This window comes from Trifolium pratense, linkage group LG5, assembly GCF_020283565.1.
Source record: "Trifolium pratense cultivar HEN17-A07 linkage group LG5, ARS_RC_1.1, whole genome shotgun sequence".
In the NCBI taxonomy this organism is placed as follows: Eukaryota; Viridiplantae; Streptophyta; class Magnoliopsida; order Fabales; family Fabaceae; genus Trifolium; species Trifolium pratense.
The window spans coordinates 52273723-52292557 of NC_060063.1; the positions used below are offsets into that span (position 1 = coordinate 52273723).

At 33.4% G+C, this 18835-nt stretch overlaps 3 protein-coding genes across 6 annotated transcripts; 1 reads left to right on the top strand and 2 right to left on the bottom strand.

The window, feature by feature from the left end:
* Positions 1-1630: 1630 nt before the first annotated feature.
* Positions 1631-3498, bottom strand: LOC123885814 (inositol-tetrakisphosphate 1-kinase 1-like). 2 transcript variants are annotated; one of them, XM_045935143.1, is made up of 2 exons: positions 2566-3153; positions 1631-2490 (listed from the first exon to the last, which is right to left on the bottom strand). In XM_045935143.1, the coding sequence occupies exons 1-2, from the start codon at positions 3010-3012 to the stop codon at positions 2074-2076; spliced, it is 864 nt and encodes a 287-aa protein (XP_045791099.1). In that variant the 5' UTR covers positions 3013-3153; the 3' UTR covers positions 1631-2073. The 2 variants fall into 2 exon arrangements, with proteins under 2 accessions (XP_045791099.1, XP_045791098.1); XM_045935142.1 differs by having other exon boundaries at positions 1631-3498.
* A 379-nt stretch (positions 3499-3877) lies between these two features.
* On the bottom strand, positions 3878-12700 carry LOC123884220 (transducin beta-like protein 3). 3 transcript variants are annotated; one of them, XR_006800713.1, is made up of 15 exons: positions 12319-12662; positions 11796-11978; positions 11032-11202; positions 10475-10689; positions 9879-10161; positions 8668-8802; positions 8379-8497; positions 7550-7706; positions 7172-7418; positions 7016-7092; positions 6058-6177; positions 5437-5567; positions 5178-5352; positions 4115-4659; positions 3878-4013 (listed from the first exon to the last, which is right to left on the bottom strand). XR_006800713.1 is itself a non-coding variant. In XM_045933281.1 (15 exons), exons 1-15 carry the CDS (start codon positions 12613-12615, stop codon positions 4229-4231), a joined length of 2658 nt encoding a protein of 885 aa, XP_045789237.1. In that variant the 5' UTR covers positions 12616-12662. The 3 variants fall into 3 exon arrangements, 2 of the variants coding, with proteins under 2 accessions (XP_045789236.1, XP_045789237.1); XM_045933281.1 differs by lacking the exon at positions 3878-4013 and having other exon boundaries at positions 4229-4403; positions 4487-4659; XM_045933280.1 differs by having other exon boundaries at positions 3878-4659; positions 12319-12700.
* Positions 12701-15636: 2936 nt separating this feature from the next.
* LOC123884379 (probable inactive poly [ADP-ribose] polymerase SRO5) lies at positions 15637-18835 on the top strand. The gene is made up of 5 exons (XM_045933465.1): positions 15637-16645; positions 16835-17079; positions 17171-17313; positions 17401-17496; positions 18474-18835. The coding sequence occupies exons 1-5, from the start codon at positions 16203-16205 to the stop codon at positions 18525-18527; spliced, it is 981 nt and encodes a 326-aa protein (XP_045789421.1). The 5' UTR covers positions 15637-16202; the 3' UTR covers positions 18528-18835.

Below are 18835 nucleotides of genomic sequence, written 5' to 3' on the forward strand. Positions count from 1 at the left end.
AAACTCTTCAAGACTTTTTACTTTCATCATCATTATACCGGTTTTCTTCTTCTTCTTTACCTATCAAATATATTTTTTTGCAAAAAAATTTTTTAACAAATTCTACATCTTTTTTACGAAGTTTTGATTAATTACAACGGCAAACAAATTTTTTTCGTCACCCATTCATCTGCTTCTATTTTCCATCAATGGTGGTGGTGGTGATAACCTTTTTATTGGTAAAAAAAAATGTAAGGTTTTTTTTAAATCTTTGGATTCCCAAAAAAATATAATTTCTTTTATTAAAATTTATTGATTCTTTTAAAATTTTCCTAATATACAAAAGTTTCCTAATATATAAAGTGTTATGAAATCTTGATTGTAAAAAAGTCTTTTGAAAAAATCTCTCAAAATTCATTCAAATCATGTGTTAAAAATCTTGATAAAATCTCACAAAATCAATATAGTCCAACAAAATCTCATAAAATCATCAAGACTTTTTTTGCCAAAATTGTCTCATAAAATCTCAATTCAATACATCCTCCTAAATATTGATCAAATTCTCTATGGTGGTGGTGAGACTTATTTTTATCATTAGATTAAATATGATAATTGATTGTCTTTTAAGTTTAGCGGTAGAGATATGACATTATATATGCAGAGTTGGATTTGAATCCAGACACTTCACTTATCCATTTTTAAAGTGAAATTTTTAACACTAAACTACTCAAAAAAAAAAAAACTATGATTGATTTAATTATGAGGCTTATTAATCTAATAGCGAAAAATAAATATGTGTGGTAAAAGATGTGTTATTCACTAGGATATATTAGACAAAACCTTAATTTTTTTTTAGTAACCTGGTGGCTAGAAATTCTATTTTAAAGTGGATAAGTGAAGTGTCCAGATTCGAACTTCGGTCCCTACATATAAAATGCGATGTGTGTTACCAATTGAGCTAAATTGAGCTAAGCTCATGGTAACAAAACCTTAAATCTTCTTTTACCTATGTTCCATGAAGCTATTAACTTACACAGAGGAAACTACAATTTCTTGCTTCATTGACAATCAATTCTTGACCACAAATTTGATTTCTCAACGAAAATACAAATAATTTGGTAAGACTGTCAAATCACGTTAGAGCAAAGCAACTTTCATCTAGGGACTATATGGACACAACCAAACAAATGCTGTATCTTGAGGATCTGGCTACGGTTTGTTGTCCGCTTTGTTTGGATTGTTGTATCGTTACTAACTTACTGTCCTTAATTTACACGCATTGAATAGATAAAGCATATTGAAAGTTTCACAGCACAATGAACTTATGTTTGAATTAAGATATTGGATTCAAATGGTTAACGAGATCTCCATAGGATAGATAGTTCGGAAGAATCCGAGTTCGATTTCTGACGGGAATAATTTTTTGTCAGACTTTACTTATCTCACGACCGATTTCTGACGTAATACGACCATTTCATAGACAACATTTTCACAGTCAATTCTTTAACATATACTACTTTAACCCTTGTTAGTATTTTCCATTTTAGAATCCACCTTTCATAGTGTGAGGCCAGATGAAAATAAAAGCTAAATAATAACAGCAGACACTCAAGTGGATGTTGAATTGCTCTTCAATGAAGTCCACACAACACAGCATCGAAGAATAATTCATAAGGTATAGAAGAAATACTATTTTATTCTGAAAACCAAGTATAAAACCATTATCATGGGTTTATACTTCTTAGTTTTCAGAATAAACCTTGTTCATAAAGTATATAGAAGCATAAAAATCAATACCATTACATTAGCATTAACCTTACCCAACAATTGAATGCAATGCATTTAATATCATTAATACAACACTTATTTTGGTTATGTGACTCAGAAAAACATAACAAAGACAACTAGTCAATTTGAGAATAACATCATCCTATGTCTTACTTTAAAACTCGCCTAAGTGCATGTTCGGTATCATGGGATCGGTTTGTCAAAATCATAGTAGATTGCTGTGATTTTGCAGAAGCTACAGAGTACAACTTCCTTAAAATCCTCCGCCGTGGTTTTTTGACAACTCACCGTGATACCAAATATAGATTAATTAGTCTTAGTTTGTTGAACAACATCCAACAAAAAATTGGTGAAAAATGACTCAAAAGATGGCAATTTTGCAAACCCAGGAAAGTAATTAATATCAATTACAAGGTACCTTCTTGGATTTTTACCATCTCTAATCACATCAACATTGAAAAGATTAAGTCCCAATCTTTCCCTCAAAGCTCTTGCCAACTCAACAATCAAACTCTGAGGTGGCAATTCAGCCTCATCAACAACACTACCACCTTCCTCACCATTTTGAACACTCAAATTCGACACTTGCGAAAACGGCACCGACCCTTTAACCGTCTCAAGCTTCTCCTCAGAAATATCACCCAAAGATTTACGCTTTACGCAAATCGAATGCTGCCCAGCAACGTAAATCTTGAAAACAACTCCACCATGGTTCACAAACTCCTGCAAAACCATAGGATTATTCAACGATTTAACACCGTCAAAATCGAAAACCAAAAACAGAGTATGAGAATCAACGGTGCTGTTAGCTTCCAATGGTTTCGCTATGACAGGAAACTTCAAACCCAGTTCCTCAATCGAGCCGAAATCGAAGGATTTCGGTTCTTTAACCGCAACTTGTTTGGGAGTTTCAACATTGAAATTTTCATTTTCAATAGAAAGATTCAAGTGGGTCACTGATTCCAGCATGGTAAGGCGATTGTGAAGACGAGAAACCAATTCGGGGGGATCTATGATGACTGTGTTTGGGTGTTTGTTTGAGAATTCGTGTAATTGTTTTTTCCAGTTTTGGGTGTGGAGTTTGTGGATGATGCATTGGAATGGACCTTGTTGGGATAAGGGTGTGGTGGGTTCGATTTGTACGAGGTCGATACCATGTTGTTTGGCGTAATCTATGAGAGAAGGTTGAATGAAGCTTTGAACTTTCTTGGGTTCAAGAGCATAGCCTACACGAGCTGTTGCCATGTCTGTTTGTTCTTTGTTGATGTGCAGTGCAGAGGATGATGCAATTTAACCAACTTTCTCTTGTGAATAATCTCAGTTTTCTTAAGTGAGATTCTGCTTAAAATATAAGTTAACTTTTGTTTATAGAAAAATGCTAAAAAGTATTCCGGACACTTTTTAAGAATTTTAAACAGTAACTTTGTGTAATTTTTTTATGGTAGTATGTGACATCAACACATTGAAAATTAAAATATAAGTTTGTATGATAATTTCTTTAAATAGATACTTAAAGAATGTCCTGAAAACACTCGTTAGCCAGACCCTTGTTTGTATATGAGACAGATGGACTACCTAAGGTTGTTTAAAATGTGTAAAGAAGTTGCAGGAATATTGTTAGGTCGGCACAAAAGTCCACACAGATTGTAACAAAAAGAGTCAGTTTTGGGTTTTATATTACTAGTATTATTATTAGCATCATGGAATCTATAAAAAAAATAAAAAGAAAAGAAGAAATTACCAATGATACTCGTGACAAAATAAGGAGGAAAATAAAAAATCTTGTTTGACATATTTGCAACATTATTGGCTTTTCCTGTCGACATGAGATACCCCTTACTTTACGCAATTTTCAACCCATGAAGAATACCCCCAACGTTCTGCTTTCACAACTGAGCAAGCTCCCAAAAGTTTTATAATTTAACTCATACTTTCTCACACTTTATTAATGTGTCGTCTTACTTAACCGTGCAATTATCTTGCTTAAGACAAGTTATTGGGTCCATTTGTTAAAGGTTAAAAAATATTATCCAGCAAATGAATCTGTTACTAGTAATATGATACTGTTGATAACGCTCATAACACGTTCAGAACATAATGGAAACAAATATTAAACTGATAAAACTAAGACAAGGAGAAGAACAAGGCCTTAACATCATACAAGTTATGTGGGACGAATGTGTTCATGCTAAGTTTGATGAATTTCTGCAGTCTTCCTAACACAATGATTATCTTTAAATAGACAGCTGAAGAAACGTTTCCATACCACACACATTAGTAGCAGGCTTGCAAAATCATCTACATTGAAAAAAATGAAATACTGATACAATACAATGACTAAACTTACATCTCAATTAACGTCAAAATTGTGGCCTCCGTATTCTTAAATGACAGCAACATTCAAAAATTTGAAGGAATCAAGAGTTCTTCCATCAGTCAATCAACATACTATACATGAGACCTATGCTTGTAATTGTATAGATTCGACTTTGTTGTAAGCAACATCCTTGACTTTCTTGTGGGAACCATGTTTTGATTTCTTGGATTTCTTTTTCTTTGAAGCAGTATCATTATCATTTTCAAGAGTCTGATCCTTCTCCTCAATCTCATCTTCAAGACTAGATTTGTTGGATTTCCTTTTCTTCGAAGCAGACTTATTTTCAATAGTGTGATCTTTCTCCTCGATCCCATTTCTTGGTCTGGAGCATCAATTTCGGGCCGCAATGGAAACTCAGCCTTTGATACCGTCTGTTGGGTATCTGGTTCAATAACTGACATTCCTGATAGAATGAAATCTAACAAAAATGTGCTTCTTACAAGTCTGTCTATCCTACCAAAGTGCCTCTGACTATATGGTATAAGACCTTCAAGGAGTTCACCAACCCCTTTAATCTGAAATATACCATAGAAAAAGTCAGTCAGACAATATTCTGTTGCCTAAAAACCTTGCAATTGGTTCTATAAGATACAACGACAACCATCCTGAGAAATTGAAGATACATATGCCTAAATCCCTTCACATAAACCAATGAATATGAAAATGTTTTACCAAAAACAACAATTGGGCTAAAAGTTGCATTATGTAGAATTCAATAGACACACACACACACACACACACATATATTAGTATATCGTATATAAACATACTTTATCCTAGTGCCGCAATGCAGTTTCTATCAGTGATAACAGAGTTTTATTTGTTACCAAATCTCATATTTATAAAATATTTTCTCATTTGCTTTATAGCAGAGAATACAATCTATAGCTAAATACTATGATTTTTGGCTGGTTAGGTTACTGCTTTTATTGTCTGTTTGAGCTCCATCTGCTTCCGAAATTAATCAGACTGTGTATTTCAGTCTTTAAGGATCAGAATTGCATAAAACATCTTAAAGAAGGGCTAAAAATACCTGAACAATATCGGTTGGAGGAAAGATGTTGAACACTCTAAAAAGCACAAACTGTGAGACATAACAGAGCTTTGGTTTTGTATTCCATTCTCGAATGTAGTTAAATAATAAACGAAGCTCTTCATTGCCGAAGGTCTTAAGTGCTCTGTCAACATGATCTTCGGCTCCACTCTTCCTGCACAAGAAGATTCAGGTTTGTCTGTTATGCGATGCCAATCAGATTTAGGTCACAAAATAGATAAAAAAAAAAAAAACAAACCTGCAAAGTTCTGCAAATAATTCATAAAGTTTATGGGGTCTGCGCAGTTCAAATGCAATTTGGACTGCCTTGGTATAGTCAGCATCTGATAGAGCATTCTCTAGCTCTTGACCTTTTAAAACTGCCTCTTCCTGCATTGACAAAAGTAGTCATATTACTTTTTTTTTAAACCATGAAATTGGGATAAACTACTCAACTAAATTTTTTTTGCAGAACTTCAAGGATATGCTTCACCCTAAATGCCTTGATTTTCTCATAAAATGACATCATAGCTCCCGATCACAACCTCTCCTCTTATTCATAGGAACATGCCATATTATCTCAACCTAATTTACTTAACTTTCTCTCACAATAATAGTCACTAACAGATACCTAAACCTTTTGAGATGCACAAGGCACACATGATTTTGAAGAATATTTCTATCAAAAAGCTGTATTTCTACTTTAATATGTTTGTGTAATCACTCATCCATCAAAATTTGTGCATTTGGTGATGGGGAATAATTGTAGAATGAAACTTAGCAATCATTATATCATGCACGAGCACGATCACAATACACGACCTTCGATTTAACCTCAATGCTATGTGGGAAACAAAAATGTACAATCAGTTTAACTAACCTCTTTACGGAAAGCTTCTTCTTTATCAGTTGCCGTGGAATCTAGCCACAGATTGACAACAGCATCACTGCCACCAGTTGCAAGCATTTCTGTTTTCCTGCCTACAGCCAAGGCCCAAACCTGCAGACCAAAATTTTCAGCAAAAGTTGAGAAGGGCAAAAAATAGTTGAATTCTCTGTTTCAAGGAAAACCTTTTTTGTAGAAAAAAGAACAGGAAGGAGTAGCTCATTAAAACCTAATGGTTACAACTGCATTTTAAGCAAAATTCATGAATGAAACAAAACATCTTGATAAATACTATATAGAGTATATTTGCCAACTCACTCTAACGAATAAGATATGATAATCTTTATATTCAAACCATATGAAAATCTATAATTATATTAACTGTTAATCAAGATAATCATCTATATTGTTCACATTATTTATGGAGCAAGAAACTGAGATGTGCCACTGCCAAATGTAATCTAAACACTTGAAGGTAAAAATTGAAACATATGACTAAAAAAAATGGATTAAAATTTTCTGTAACTATGGAAATGATAAATGATCAAGAAAAGCATAATTTGAATGTTCGGCAGAGCATAGAATTCAGTAGCATTTATACAATTTTCTGACTGAGAGGTGAATAGGTCAAATCTTAAACTACTCAATAATAATAATAATAATAATAATAATAATAATAATAATAATAATAATAATAATAAAAGATTTAAAAATTCTTCTGAGAATCTTTAAGTATGCAACACATTTGAACGACATTTTTCCAGAGATGTACACGAATCAACAGAAAAATATTATAGGTTCTTAAAACTTTGAAGGGAATTTACTCCATTATCCCTCCCCACCCTCCAAAAAAATCGAACCGCAAATAAAGGTTGAAAATAATCCCTTAACCAATCAGACCCTGAATAAAAACCGCAAAAAAATAGGATTATAACATAGGATCAAGCAGAACCTTGTCTTCATGATGGTCATATGTGGCAACACATTCATTTGATTTTACAGTCCATAGTTTTACTAAACCGTCAGCACCTGAAACATTAATTGAGGTGATCAAACACGCATTCAAAAGGTAGGAAAATAACAAAAGCAGCTACAGATAGTCCCATACCACAAGAAACAATTTGCGTTCCACGAGTAATAAACAGTGCTCTTAACACACTTGAAGTGTGTCCTTCAAATGTCTTCAAACACGAGCCATCAGATATAGCCCATATCCTTATTGTTTTGTCACCAGATGCTGTTACTACACATTGATCAACAGGGGAAAATTCTACAGACCAAATTCCTCTTTTATGCCCTTTAAATACAACTACTGATACTAGATCTGGAAGCCTCCAAACACAAGCAGTGCGATCCTGATAGAAGACATGAAAAAATAATTGATGGTAACTACGGTGGAAACAATACATTTTCAAACTATGGTCAACAATGCAAACAGTTTATATATAAAGGCCAAAGAAATCTGCAAGTCGGATATAATACCAACCTGAGAACCACTACATACTAAACTATCATTTGGAGCAACAGCTACACAATTGATATCTTTATCATGAGCTGCAACAACAGCTTTTGCTTTTAAATTAATCGGAGCTGTCCCATTGTCTGAGAGACCATCCATACTCCACACCTTAAGAGTATGATCGCTGAAAAACATTCACACATTCATAAGAAATAGATCTAAACAGTATAGTAGTATCCAAAAGCTAGCATGTTTAAAACCAAAAGATTCAACAATAAATTTGTTCACATATTAGAACAATCAGTTCATACAGCATAAAAAACAGGAAAGTCAAAGTTGATGTTTGGGAAAAATGAACTGTTGGTAGCAGACTGACTATCTTGAAAGAGATAAATGTGGCTGTCTTCTTTAAAAGATTGGCAACACAGCATAGGTCAACCATAACATGTTTTAACATGTAATATCAAATTGTCACTTTAGCAAAACAGAGCTACAGACAGCAGTCAAACTTTAGGAGAAGGTTTTGAAAATATTGATTTCTAACTAGTTCAAGTCAATATATCCTATTGGTGTTAAACTGCTGTAGTGAGAGAAAATAAGAGTGATGAGATTACTTATTCTCTTCTTCATGTATAACATTGTCACTTGAGAATATATTAAAAAAAATAAGGCGTAAGACAAATTTATTACAATTTTCATGCCCTTTTTCATTTTGCGGTAGATAGTTCTGCTATTAAAAGAGCTATCATGAGAAAAACCACATGAAGTGATTCCAAAAGGCAGGAACTTATGGAGGGTAAAAAATAAAAAAATTCTTGTTATGAATAAAAATACAAATAAATGCATCTACACTCACCTGCTGCCACTAACAAAGAAGTCACGGTTTCTTTTTGAAAATGCAACGGCTCCAACAGCTCCCATGTGACCTATACCGACTCCAATGCAGCTTGTACTTTCTGATTCCCACAACCTAACCTATACAGCAAATGGACATTGTTATATAATTTTAGATGACCTCAGTACAATGCACTACAAGCATATTAGTATTATCAACTTATTAGGACACCGGTTTTTAACATTATAAGAGAGTGGTTCCCATAGAAGAAGTTCAAAGTCTTAGTTGAGACCAAAGAGGAAAAACTTACGGTGTTATCTTTACTTCCGGTAACAATTAGGTTTCTCCCAGAAATTGATACACAGGTGTCAAGGCATAGAATGATTTCAGTATGACCAGTCAAGACATAAGAACATGACATAGATGCAAGGTCATAAACCCGAACCTGCAAACCTCCAATAGGGTAGTACATTAAAGGCCACAGCCATAATCATCACACTTTTAAAGGCCACAGCCATAATCATCACACTTGCTAGACTGAAGAATGGAGAATTAATGCAAAACAAATTGAAGGATGGTAATCTAATGCTGAACTTCTTACATTGATCAATTTTATAAAATTATAACTGTGCAATTTAAAAAAATGAGGACACATAGTTTTCTGGTGTGATATAACACCAGTCTTTGGAAGACGCGTTTAACTAGTATTTTATTTTTCTTGTTTGTGTTCTTTTTTTTCCCCCTCATTTTCAATTACTTGCTAAATTACTTAGATTACATTTGCTGAGATGAGAACTATAATCAAACAATATTTGGATAAATATAAAGAAAAACATGTTCTTTACTTTATCTACATCCATGATTATGATATAATGTTACAAAGTTCTAAATGACAACAACAGCAAAATTAGACATGGGCATTCAAAACATCAAGAAAAAACTATTTTATCCTTCTTGCCCAACACACAGGGTTTCCAACCACAACAAAATAAAGTATGAAACCAATGAGCTTTTAATATCAAGACTCGCAACTCTCGAAAACATAAATAAGACCATGACAACATTTCAAAATTATCTTAAACATGAATGGTTGACTTATTGAATACACCTCATTCTCTCTGGATTGAAGATTTAAAAAGGGTCTTATTTCAAAAGTTGCGGCGATCAATTACAGATTGAAAAGGCTCCACAGATGGAATCTCATTCTTAAATGTTCTATTCAAAAAAATATTCCAAAAGTGCTTATATTCTCAGTCTTGATTCTTGAATGCATATATATAATTACTTTTTATCCTAATAAATAGAGATGTGGATCATGTTCAGCACTTGGTCAATTCATTTTAAAAACACACTACATCAAATTTTAAATGTGGTGACGATAACAAATACCCTGCACCCAATGGAAACCTATACTTTTTTTCAGCATTGATATCTTCAAATTGAAAGAGTTGCTAAAAAAGTTAAACTCTACTTGGACCACAACATTTTACTGCTTTCTAGATGCAAATGCACATTCTATACCTGTTCAAGATTTGTAGCTAGAGCAAGGAATTTTTCATCATCCCCAACAAACTTCATATCTACAACCTCTTCGTTATATCCCACTAGTCTTTTGGTAAGACTTAATTGCAACAACTCTTCAGTCCAGTTCAGAGAGTAAAATAGAAACTGCTGATCTGCAGTCACACAAAGCAAACCTTGATTTGTGCCAAGCATAACAGCAGAAGTGAAACCCCTTCGCGAACCATCCTCATCTGTGCTGTTTGTGACATCTGAAGCTTGTTGCTCGAACAAGCAAACTGCACTGTTGATATAAAAAAATTAAGTGCACAACTTCCATCTTGATCGAGACAATTTTGAAATTTAAAGACAGTTCTTCACCTTTAGTTGCTAAACAATATTACATCACAAATTTAAGTGTGCCAGATTACTTACAAGTTGCCTTCATCAGAATAAATCTTCAGTAACAAACACAAATTTTATCACCAAGTTTTTAATATGGGTCCTTGCATACCTCCGGTATTTAATTTTAGTCCACCATTAACTAAGTTTAACTCATGCAAATTGTTATGGAACAATAAATATTTTAGCTGGTGGAAAACATCAATATATATTACCCTTCAGAACTCCATATGCGCACAATGCCCCGTTCACCAACTGTAACAAAATACAATGCTTGGGAACCTGCATGTTTTTTTGAATTTTGCCGATGTGAATCCAAAGAAGAAGCAAAAGGACTCCCAGCACTAATTGCACAAACAGATTCAACTGCCTCATTTGTGACGACAGTCTTCTTGTTGCTATAATCATGAAGATCCCACAATGTTACAACCTGCCAATAAAAATCAACAAACCAGTTTGTCATATTAATAGATTAAGTTCATTACAGATTTGGTCTACTAGTAAAAACATAATCCAGACAAATTATGCAATATGAATTATTAAGGATACATCTCACTTAAAATTCCAAGAAAAAATATAAATGCTTAAAGCACTTGATATACAGGAGTTTTAAGGGGGAAAAAAAAATTTCGGGGAAGAAATGAAGGCGGCAAAAAATGAAGGCGGCAACTTAAAAATCCTAAATGAATGAGTAAAGGAAAGAATAAAATGAAGAAAATAAAAAGTTTCAGATGTTATAACAAAAAGTAAAGTGGGGTCTTATAAATCATGCCTTATCTCTTCCAGCACTGAGCAATGTCCATCCGTCTTCAGATACTGCAATGGAAGTCACTGCAGAGCGATGATTATCTAGTGTTGCAATACAGTTCTTTCGCTTGGTCTTGGAAATATCCCAAACCCTTACGGTTGCATTATCACCCCCATCATCACTACCAGAAAAAAGCTGCAGACACCAAATCCTCATGATAAGTTAAATATATGAATGTGGATTCAACATTTGAGAATAGTTGGAAACTAGTAATAGGGAAAATATATAAAATTCACATTTGCATTAAAAGGATTACAAAAGACTATCTCATCAATTCTAGGTTACCGCAGAGTTATTTAACTCCTCCACACTTCTCATGTTACATTAACTTCAGTCTTCTTATACTTCAAAAATCACAAAATGTAAACCAAAATATAAAGGATAAAAAAAGACACAAACACATTATATCACCATCAATTAAAAATTACACTCCTCGTGTCACCGGTCATCATTAATCACTCTATTCAGTATAATGTATTGACACCGTGCAAAAAATCAAGCAATTACCCAGTGTCTTGTTGTTTTAGATTTTCTACATGGAAAAGATGGACAAGTTTGTTCCTCGTTCAATTAACGCCAGATTTTAATGTGTAGCTCACATAACAGTAATCAGTTATTACGATTCATTTCACCTTAGTATAAATTGCTTCAATTAATCCCTATCAAGGAAATGCATACGAGCAAAAACACAATGCAACAAAATAAAAAAGAGTAAGGTAAGGACTCACAAGCTGTTTCTCGGGATCAGGATGAAACATAACACAAGAAACAACTCCACCATGACCTTTAAAGAAATGCGTACAAAAGCCACCATCAACATCCCAAACAAGGACCTTCCTATCAGCTCCACCAGTAGCAAGCAACCCTCCAGAAGGATCACATGCCATACACATAACAGGACCCTCATGACCCTAAAACAACGCCAACATTAATCACATTACATACAAATATGCATAACCAAACATTTAATTGAACCTATAGCCTAATTGGATTGGTTTATTTCAACTTATCTACAAGCATAAATACTTGTGAAACTGTTTGGAAGGACTTATGAAAAACAACTTATAACATGTTTATAAGCTGTTTTCGGCTTATTTTCCAAAATAGATTACCAAAACAGCTTATATTATAGCTTATATGAAATCAATATAGTTTAATTTTATCTTAGCTTATTCATAAGCGGTTTTATGTTATAAGCTGCAAATTAAGCTGTTTATTCAAACACAGTTGCTAAACCTAATCTGAATGTACCTTCCAAGAGCGCACGCATTTGAGAGTAGATAAGTCCCAAACTCTGATTTGACGGCTGTGGCTGGAAGAGAAGAGGATTTTATCGTCGGGGCTAAGAACTAAGGCGGTGACTTGTTCGGAGTCTCCTTCGAGGGTGGACTTGATGGATGCGGTGGCGGAATCGACGATTTTGATTGAATCGGCGCATGCACAGACGATGAAGGAACCGTCCGATGAGACGGCGTAGGGGCCACCGGTGTAGAACTGTTGCAGAGCCGGAACACAGCGGTAGTTGGTTTTCAGGCGAAGGGACTCCATTTTGGTAACGCAACTGTAATTTTGGTTTGGCGGAAGTAGGGTTTAGTTGCAAGGGTTTTTGGTTTGGCTTTTTTTATATTTTATTTATTTTATTATTATTATCATCGTTATTTTTTTTTTGGTAACTTCTTGACCTTTTTGACAGAAATTCTTGAGCTTTTTTTTTTACCACAATGGATTATGTATTTAAAATACCGAAAATGCCTTTTATTTTTAACTAATTGCATTGTTTTTCTTTTGAAAAGGATAGAAACTATGCTTAAGATGAGAGTGGATTGTTGGATGTTTTAAATTTTGTTAATACTATACCAATATTTATAAAATCAAACTAAATTGATCGAATTGTATTGTAGCTAGTTAAATTTGAACCATATTGAATCATAGTTGAATTCATATTTATTTGATTGATTATTGTATTTTACATGTTTATTCTTAGTATAATATTTTTTAATACTTTTAAATTTATATATTTATTATTGGGATCAATCGTGAATTCATGATTTTATTAATTAGATCATGACTCGAAAATCTATCGATTCTACTTAAAGTACCTCCAACTAAGGTCTCTAACTCTAAGTTCGACAATCTAACAAGAGAATGAGGCAACAATATAACAAGTTCATGATTGAAGTGCGTCTTGTTGGAGTTATCGTTCCGTTTCGAAGGAACGTTATTTTGTAATAAAAATATATTAAACAAGTCGGTCATTGTCATACACTTATGTTATTTAGCAAAATATTAAACAATATTTGCCAAAAAAAAAAGTTAAACAATTAAGACATCTCTTTTCAACTAAGAAATAAAACAAGCTCATTTCGTTTAATTTTTAGTAGAATAGTGAAGGATATTCCATTAGTAATTAAAAAAAGGGTTGAGGGGATCCGTATATGTTGTTCAGGTCGATCAGAAGGCGCATAAATTGCTAGAATATGAATCGTGGGACTTAGTATTAGTTTTTAAAGAGTTTATCATTGGAGCGAAAAATAAGTAAGTTGTTTTAAGATGTGCTTCAATGAGACCTATAAAATAACCTATGAGTAAAGATTACAGTTAGAGATGTCCTTATTATCCAGCTTTTAAATCATTGTGTCATGTCAGCTATCGTGACAAAATGTGAAACAAAGATAAATTGGACATATTTTTTTTTAAAAAAAAATTGAAGTTGACAACATATTAATTTAAATAGGCAGAGTTTTTTTTATAAAAAAAAAAAGAACTTATCGAAATAAAAATGTATTCGCGAAACCAAGATCGGATTAGATAGGCAGTTATATAAAGGAAAAAGCGAAAGTATGAAGGTAAATGTGAGTCAAAGGAAAAACATATATACACATACACACTTGTTACATAACTTTGATAATTTCTCTTCCAACCCCATGTTTCTATTTTACCCAAAACACGCAGAAAACTTTGATAAATAGAAATCGAAGTTATTTTTAGTGTAAAATTTATGCTATAAAAACTTCGAGAAATAGAAACCGAATTTATTTTTGCAGAAAAACTTGGGGGAACGAGAAACTAGGGGAGGGGAGAGAAACTTTCCATAACTTAAGACCTTGAATGACGACTACTTTTGATCATGAGATGTTGCAAATTCAATCTCAAAACACATACATAAGATGAAAAACTAGTTTGTTGGTGACAATTCTACGGAAAGAAACATTTCGTCAACAGACTCACAATATAAGAGGTACATTCTCACTGATGTCTGAGGTTCGATTCTCTCTGGTGCCAATTTTGGTGGGCTAATTTAGTTTATTCAAAAAAAAAAAAGGTACATTCTCACACCATATAGGTTGGTGTTGGGGTTGATTGTCAAGTTTCACATTGTTCGGTCTCTTAAATAGAGAATGAAGTTAAAAATTAGCTATTGGAAAAGTCTCGCGTTGCTTATCGTTAAAAATTAGCTATTAAAGAAGTCTCACATTGCAATTAAGCTATGTGTTTTTCATGAGTGATTTTTTTTTTAAGAAAATGAAACGATTGATCGATCTGATACGTGGAAAAATAGAACTAAGAAATTTTTTATTATCATATCATAACATGCATGTTACAACCTAATATATAGAGGAGACTATAATTACCATGAATAAAATTTAGCCTAACACTTAGAATAAATAATTAGTTAGAAATGAATCAACAACTGCACTAGTTGAATCATTCGTTTTATTTTGAACAAAACTATAAACTACTCCTTCCGTCTCAAAATACAATAACTATTTGACCACTACATGTATACAAATTACCAATGCTTTAACTTTGATTACAAATATTTTTAATTGTACATTAGTAAAAATTATAGAAATTTGATATTTTGAAAAATACTCGTCGAAACAAATCAAACAAGATCTTATATGATAATATTTACATTTATATATTTATAAAAAAATACGGTCAAAATAAGACATATAAATAGTGCACCTAGTCAAATGAGTTTTTATAAAATGGGACGGAGAGAGTATTTGTAAATTGGCATATGCCAAGTGGAGCCGTCTAAGTATCAAAGTTTTACGAAAAACCCTAAGTATAAAGAATTCAAAACTATGGACGCTGCAACTTGCAGAGAACCTTGTTTAACATCTCCGATCAATTTGATCCAGTAGAGATAAAAATTTGTGGAAAAGAAGAGCAAAGATTATTAGGCTTTTGTGTTTCTACCGTGTTCGCTACATTAAAATATGTATTTTGTCTATTTTCTTAGTTATTATTTAATTCATATATAACTACTTTCGTGACGAAATTATTTGATTTACAAATTGGTTACAATTCATAAATATATTTAAAAAATAAATATCTACTGCAAAGTCGGTTAAAATCTGACTATAGTCTTACACACCTATGCGATGATGCTGAGTAGATATGCCTTGTGACTTGTGAGATAAGAATAAGCACACCTATTGCATGTACTATTTTTTCGGAGGTCTATATTACATGACATAATTTCAACTTAATTATATCTAAATTAAGCATGCCAGCCAGTAATTAAATTAAATTAATAAACGATACCTTGCGTTCACAATAAGAATAAAATAAATACTTTAGATTCTACAAAAATAAAAAAAAAATAAATACTTTAGCAAAAAAAAAAAAAGCAGAACCAGTGCTGCACAAGTAATAATAAAAACAATAACAAACCCGTTGCAATTTTTGACCTTTTGCTTAGTCCCCAAGAATACACGCATCACAACACGAGTGAACAATTTTGTTAAATCACAAGACGTGGTCCTCTTATTCAAATTCCGTCACTAATTCCACCGCCTCTCGCTAAGACGCTAACTCCTTTTTTCTTCTTTTCTTATGGCGGTTTCCGTTTCCCTTATAAACAAAACATCATCACCACTTTCTCTCTCCCTTTTCAACTTCCAATTTTCCACTTCCTTCTATCTAGTCTAGAATTTTCTAAATCTAGTTAGTTTTTTTTTTCCCCTCCTTTTTCTTTCTCCCCAAGTGTTTAACATACAAACAATGATTTCATATAAATACAAATTTCCCCTTCTTCTTGATTAGTTAGTTAGTTACTTTTTCATATTTTCCAAATTCTTTAATTCTTCAATCATATAATCTTTTCTTTAAGTTCGAATCTATTAATGGATCAACCAATTCACGATTTACCGGAAAGATCTTCATCGGAGTACGATTCCGCCGGCGATGATGAATCGGTGGTTTCCGATTGCGAGAGCGTTACTTCAGGCGGTCACGTTTCAGAAAAAGTTGTTAGGAAGACGGATGGTGTTGATTTCAACTTTATTCGTAGCAGATTCGTTTGCGGTATGAGTACGCAAGGATTGAAAGTTGAAGCAGTATCGATTCGAAGGAATTCTTGTTCAACTGTAATGGCACAAGCTAGGGTTCAATCGTTTCAGATCTTCGCACGTGCGGTTGCTAAATTGCGCCATGGGAATGCTAATGTGAAACACGCTTGGTATGGTGCTTCTAGTAAGGAAGAAATTGTTGAAATAATTCAACACGGTTTCGGTCATGCTCATGTCAATGGCTTACGTCTTTCTCCGAATGATTCTCCTCTCCAAAGGCACGCGCCAATTTCATATTATTTTATTAATTTTATTATTCCACTTAATTAATTATTTAGTTTAATTTTGTTGATTATTTAGTTGATTGTACTTAATGATTAATGTTTAATTTAATTGCGGTAGATTTGTGATTTTGACTTTTGGTTGAATTTGAATGTGTATTTTTGTTGACTTTTGTGATTATACAGTGTGAAAAACTCTGTTGTTGATAAAGACGGTTTTAGGCATTTGTTATTGTGCCGTGTGATCCTAGGAAGGATGGAGGTTGTGGCGGAAGGTTCTGATCAACGTCGTCCGAGTTCCGAAGAGTATGATTCTGGGGTGGATGTGGATAGTTTGTCATCTCCCAAGGAGTACATTGTTTGGAGTAACAAGATCAACACACATGTGTTACCTGAATATGTTTTGAGTTTCAAACTTGCTTCCGACAGAGGTATTGCAGGTGTATTTGTGTTGTTGTAGAGATTGGTTTTGTGAGTTTGTGATTAGGGATGATTTTTGAGATTCTTTGTTTGATTTTGTAGGACATGAGAAGGTTGGAGTTGAAGGGCAACTTATGAAACCGTCTTCGCCTTGGATGCCATTCCCGGCTCTAATTTCGGTGCTTTCCAAGATTTTGCCTCAATCTGAGATTGCTTTCATTACCAAGTTTCACAAAGAGTATAGGGTGAGTACTTAAATGCTTCTGGAGTTATTGATATCCCGCTGGTTTTTCCTTTTGCTGAAATTGTGTTTTGGGTCCTCTTTTTTACAGGATAAGAAGATTTCACGACAGGAATTGATACAAAAAGTTAGAGTAGTTGCGGGAGACAAATTGCTGGTTTCTGTTATCAGAGCTTTCAGAGCAAAGGTACTTCTAATATCTTTTTAGTGATTCTGAATTATAAGTTTAAATGTGTTCGTGACACTATGAAATTTAAAAACTTCTTGTTCAGAAAAAAAAAAAAAATTTAAAAACTTCAGCCATACTGGTTTTTTCTGGTGCAACTTATAGAACAGAGTTTATAATACTCTAAACAAAAATACAAATGACATGCTTTATCCTAACTCCTTCTACTGGTGTGCATATTTTTGCTTATTCTTGGCTGTATCAAATGAGGGCCAGTTAATTTTACCTTGCATTACAATAAACTACAACAACCATCATATTTCTTTCCTACTCGTGGATTTCAGCTTCCATTGTAATTGGAAATTTAGAAAATTGGAATCTATGTTCGTAGAAATATGAAATTTAACCAGGACTGAAGCTGGTGGTGGATGTGGCTCTCCATGTTCTTCATATTTCTCGATTACTATGGAAACCCGAGAAGGTGAATTTAGGTTCCTAGAGCAACAAAGTTCTTGTTTGAATATGTTTAACATTATAACCAGTTGGGTGTAAGAATAAGATTTGACTTGTGCACGTTGAGGGGTGTTATAAGTGGCGGTGCTAGTTTATGTTAATGTGGTGGAAATCACATGTACCGAACGAGTTGTGATACTTAAACGTTAAACCCCCTACTCTAGAAGAAATACGAGGTTGACTCAAAATTTGAAACCATAGCAGGTTTATATTTGGTCCATTTGATTCTGGTGTCTCGTTTATGTGTTTGAACAATCGTGAAGTGTGTTATAGTTAAGAACGAGCTTGCCCGTGTCTTCTGATTCTGGAGTAAGATATTATCTACAATCTTTTGTAGAAAAAAGTGTATGCCAAAACAAAATCTTGGAGTTGCCTCTTGACAGAATCAGCTTATATTTCATGTATTTCTTTTTTTTACTTGTTCTATTTTGTTTGGACATGTATTATGCTTACTATCTAACTTGGTAAATTTGTTTGTCTTCCAGAAAATGCCTGCAAGCTTTAAGCAAACCGGACAGCCAGCAACGTGGATGGCATAACCGTCCGCACCATAGATACTAAAGAAAATGAATAGAATACTGGAGCTGACACAACACACATACTAACCAAAACTTAAATTGGGGATGAAAACATAAATACGAGAAACCGGGTGACATTTGATTGTTTTTGTTTGGGTGGTATAGTTTTGTTTTGATGTTAATTGTGCTCTAGTAGAAGGAGTTGATTTCTCTTTCTAGTTAGTTACAATTACTAGATGGAATAATGTACTCTCAAATAGGCTTTTAGCATATTGAGCAACTCCAAGTTGTATTCTTCAAAAACTTAAATGTAATCTCTGTTTCATTTA

Bases quoted from the DNA above. Each gene is read 5' to 3' on its own strand.
- LOC123884379 (XM_045933465.1), top strand. From the start codon at position 16,203: ATGGATCAACCAATTCACGATTTACCGGAAAGATCTTCATCGGAGTAC. The intron at 16,646-16,834 runs GCACGCGCCAAT...GTGATTATACAG, and splicing joins AATGATTCTCCTCTCCAAAG to TGTGAAAAACTCTGTTGTTG. The intron at 17,497-18,473 runs GTACTTCTAATA...TTTGTCTTCCAG, and splicing joins TCAGAGCTTTCAGAGCAAAG to AAAATGCCTGCAAGCTTTAA.
- LOC123884220 (XM_045933280.1), bottom strand. From the start codon at position 12,615: ATGGAGTCCCTTCGCCTGAAAACCAACTACCGCTGTGTTCCGGCTCTG. The intron at 7,419-7,549 runs GTTGGTATTATA...GTCTTCTATCAG, and splicing joins TAGTATGTAGTGGTTCTCAG to GATCGCACTGCTTGTGTTTG. The intron at 7,093-7,171 runs GTATGGGACTAT...TTAATGTTTCAG, and splicing joins AACGCAAATTGTTTCTTGTG to GTGCTGACGGTTTAGTAAAA.
- LOC123885814 (XM_045935142.1), bottom strand. From the start codon at position 3,012: ATGGCAACAGCTCGTGTAGGCTATGCTCTTGAACCCAAGAAAGTTCAA.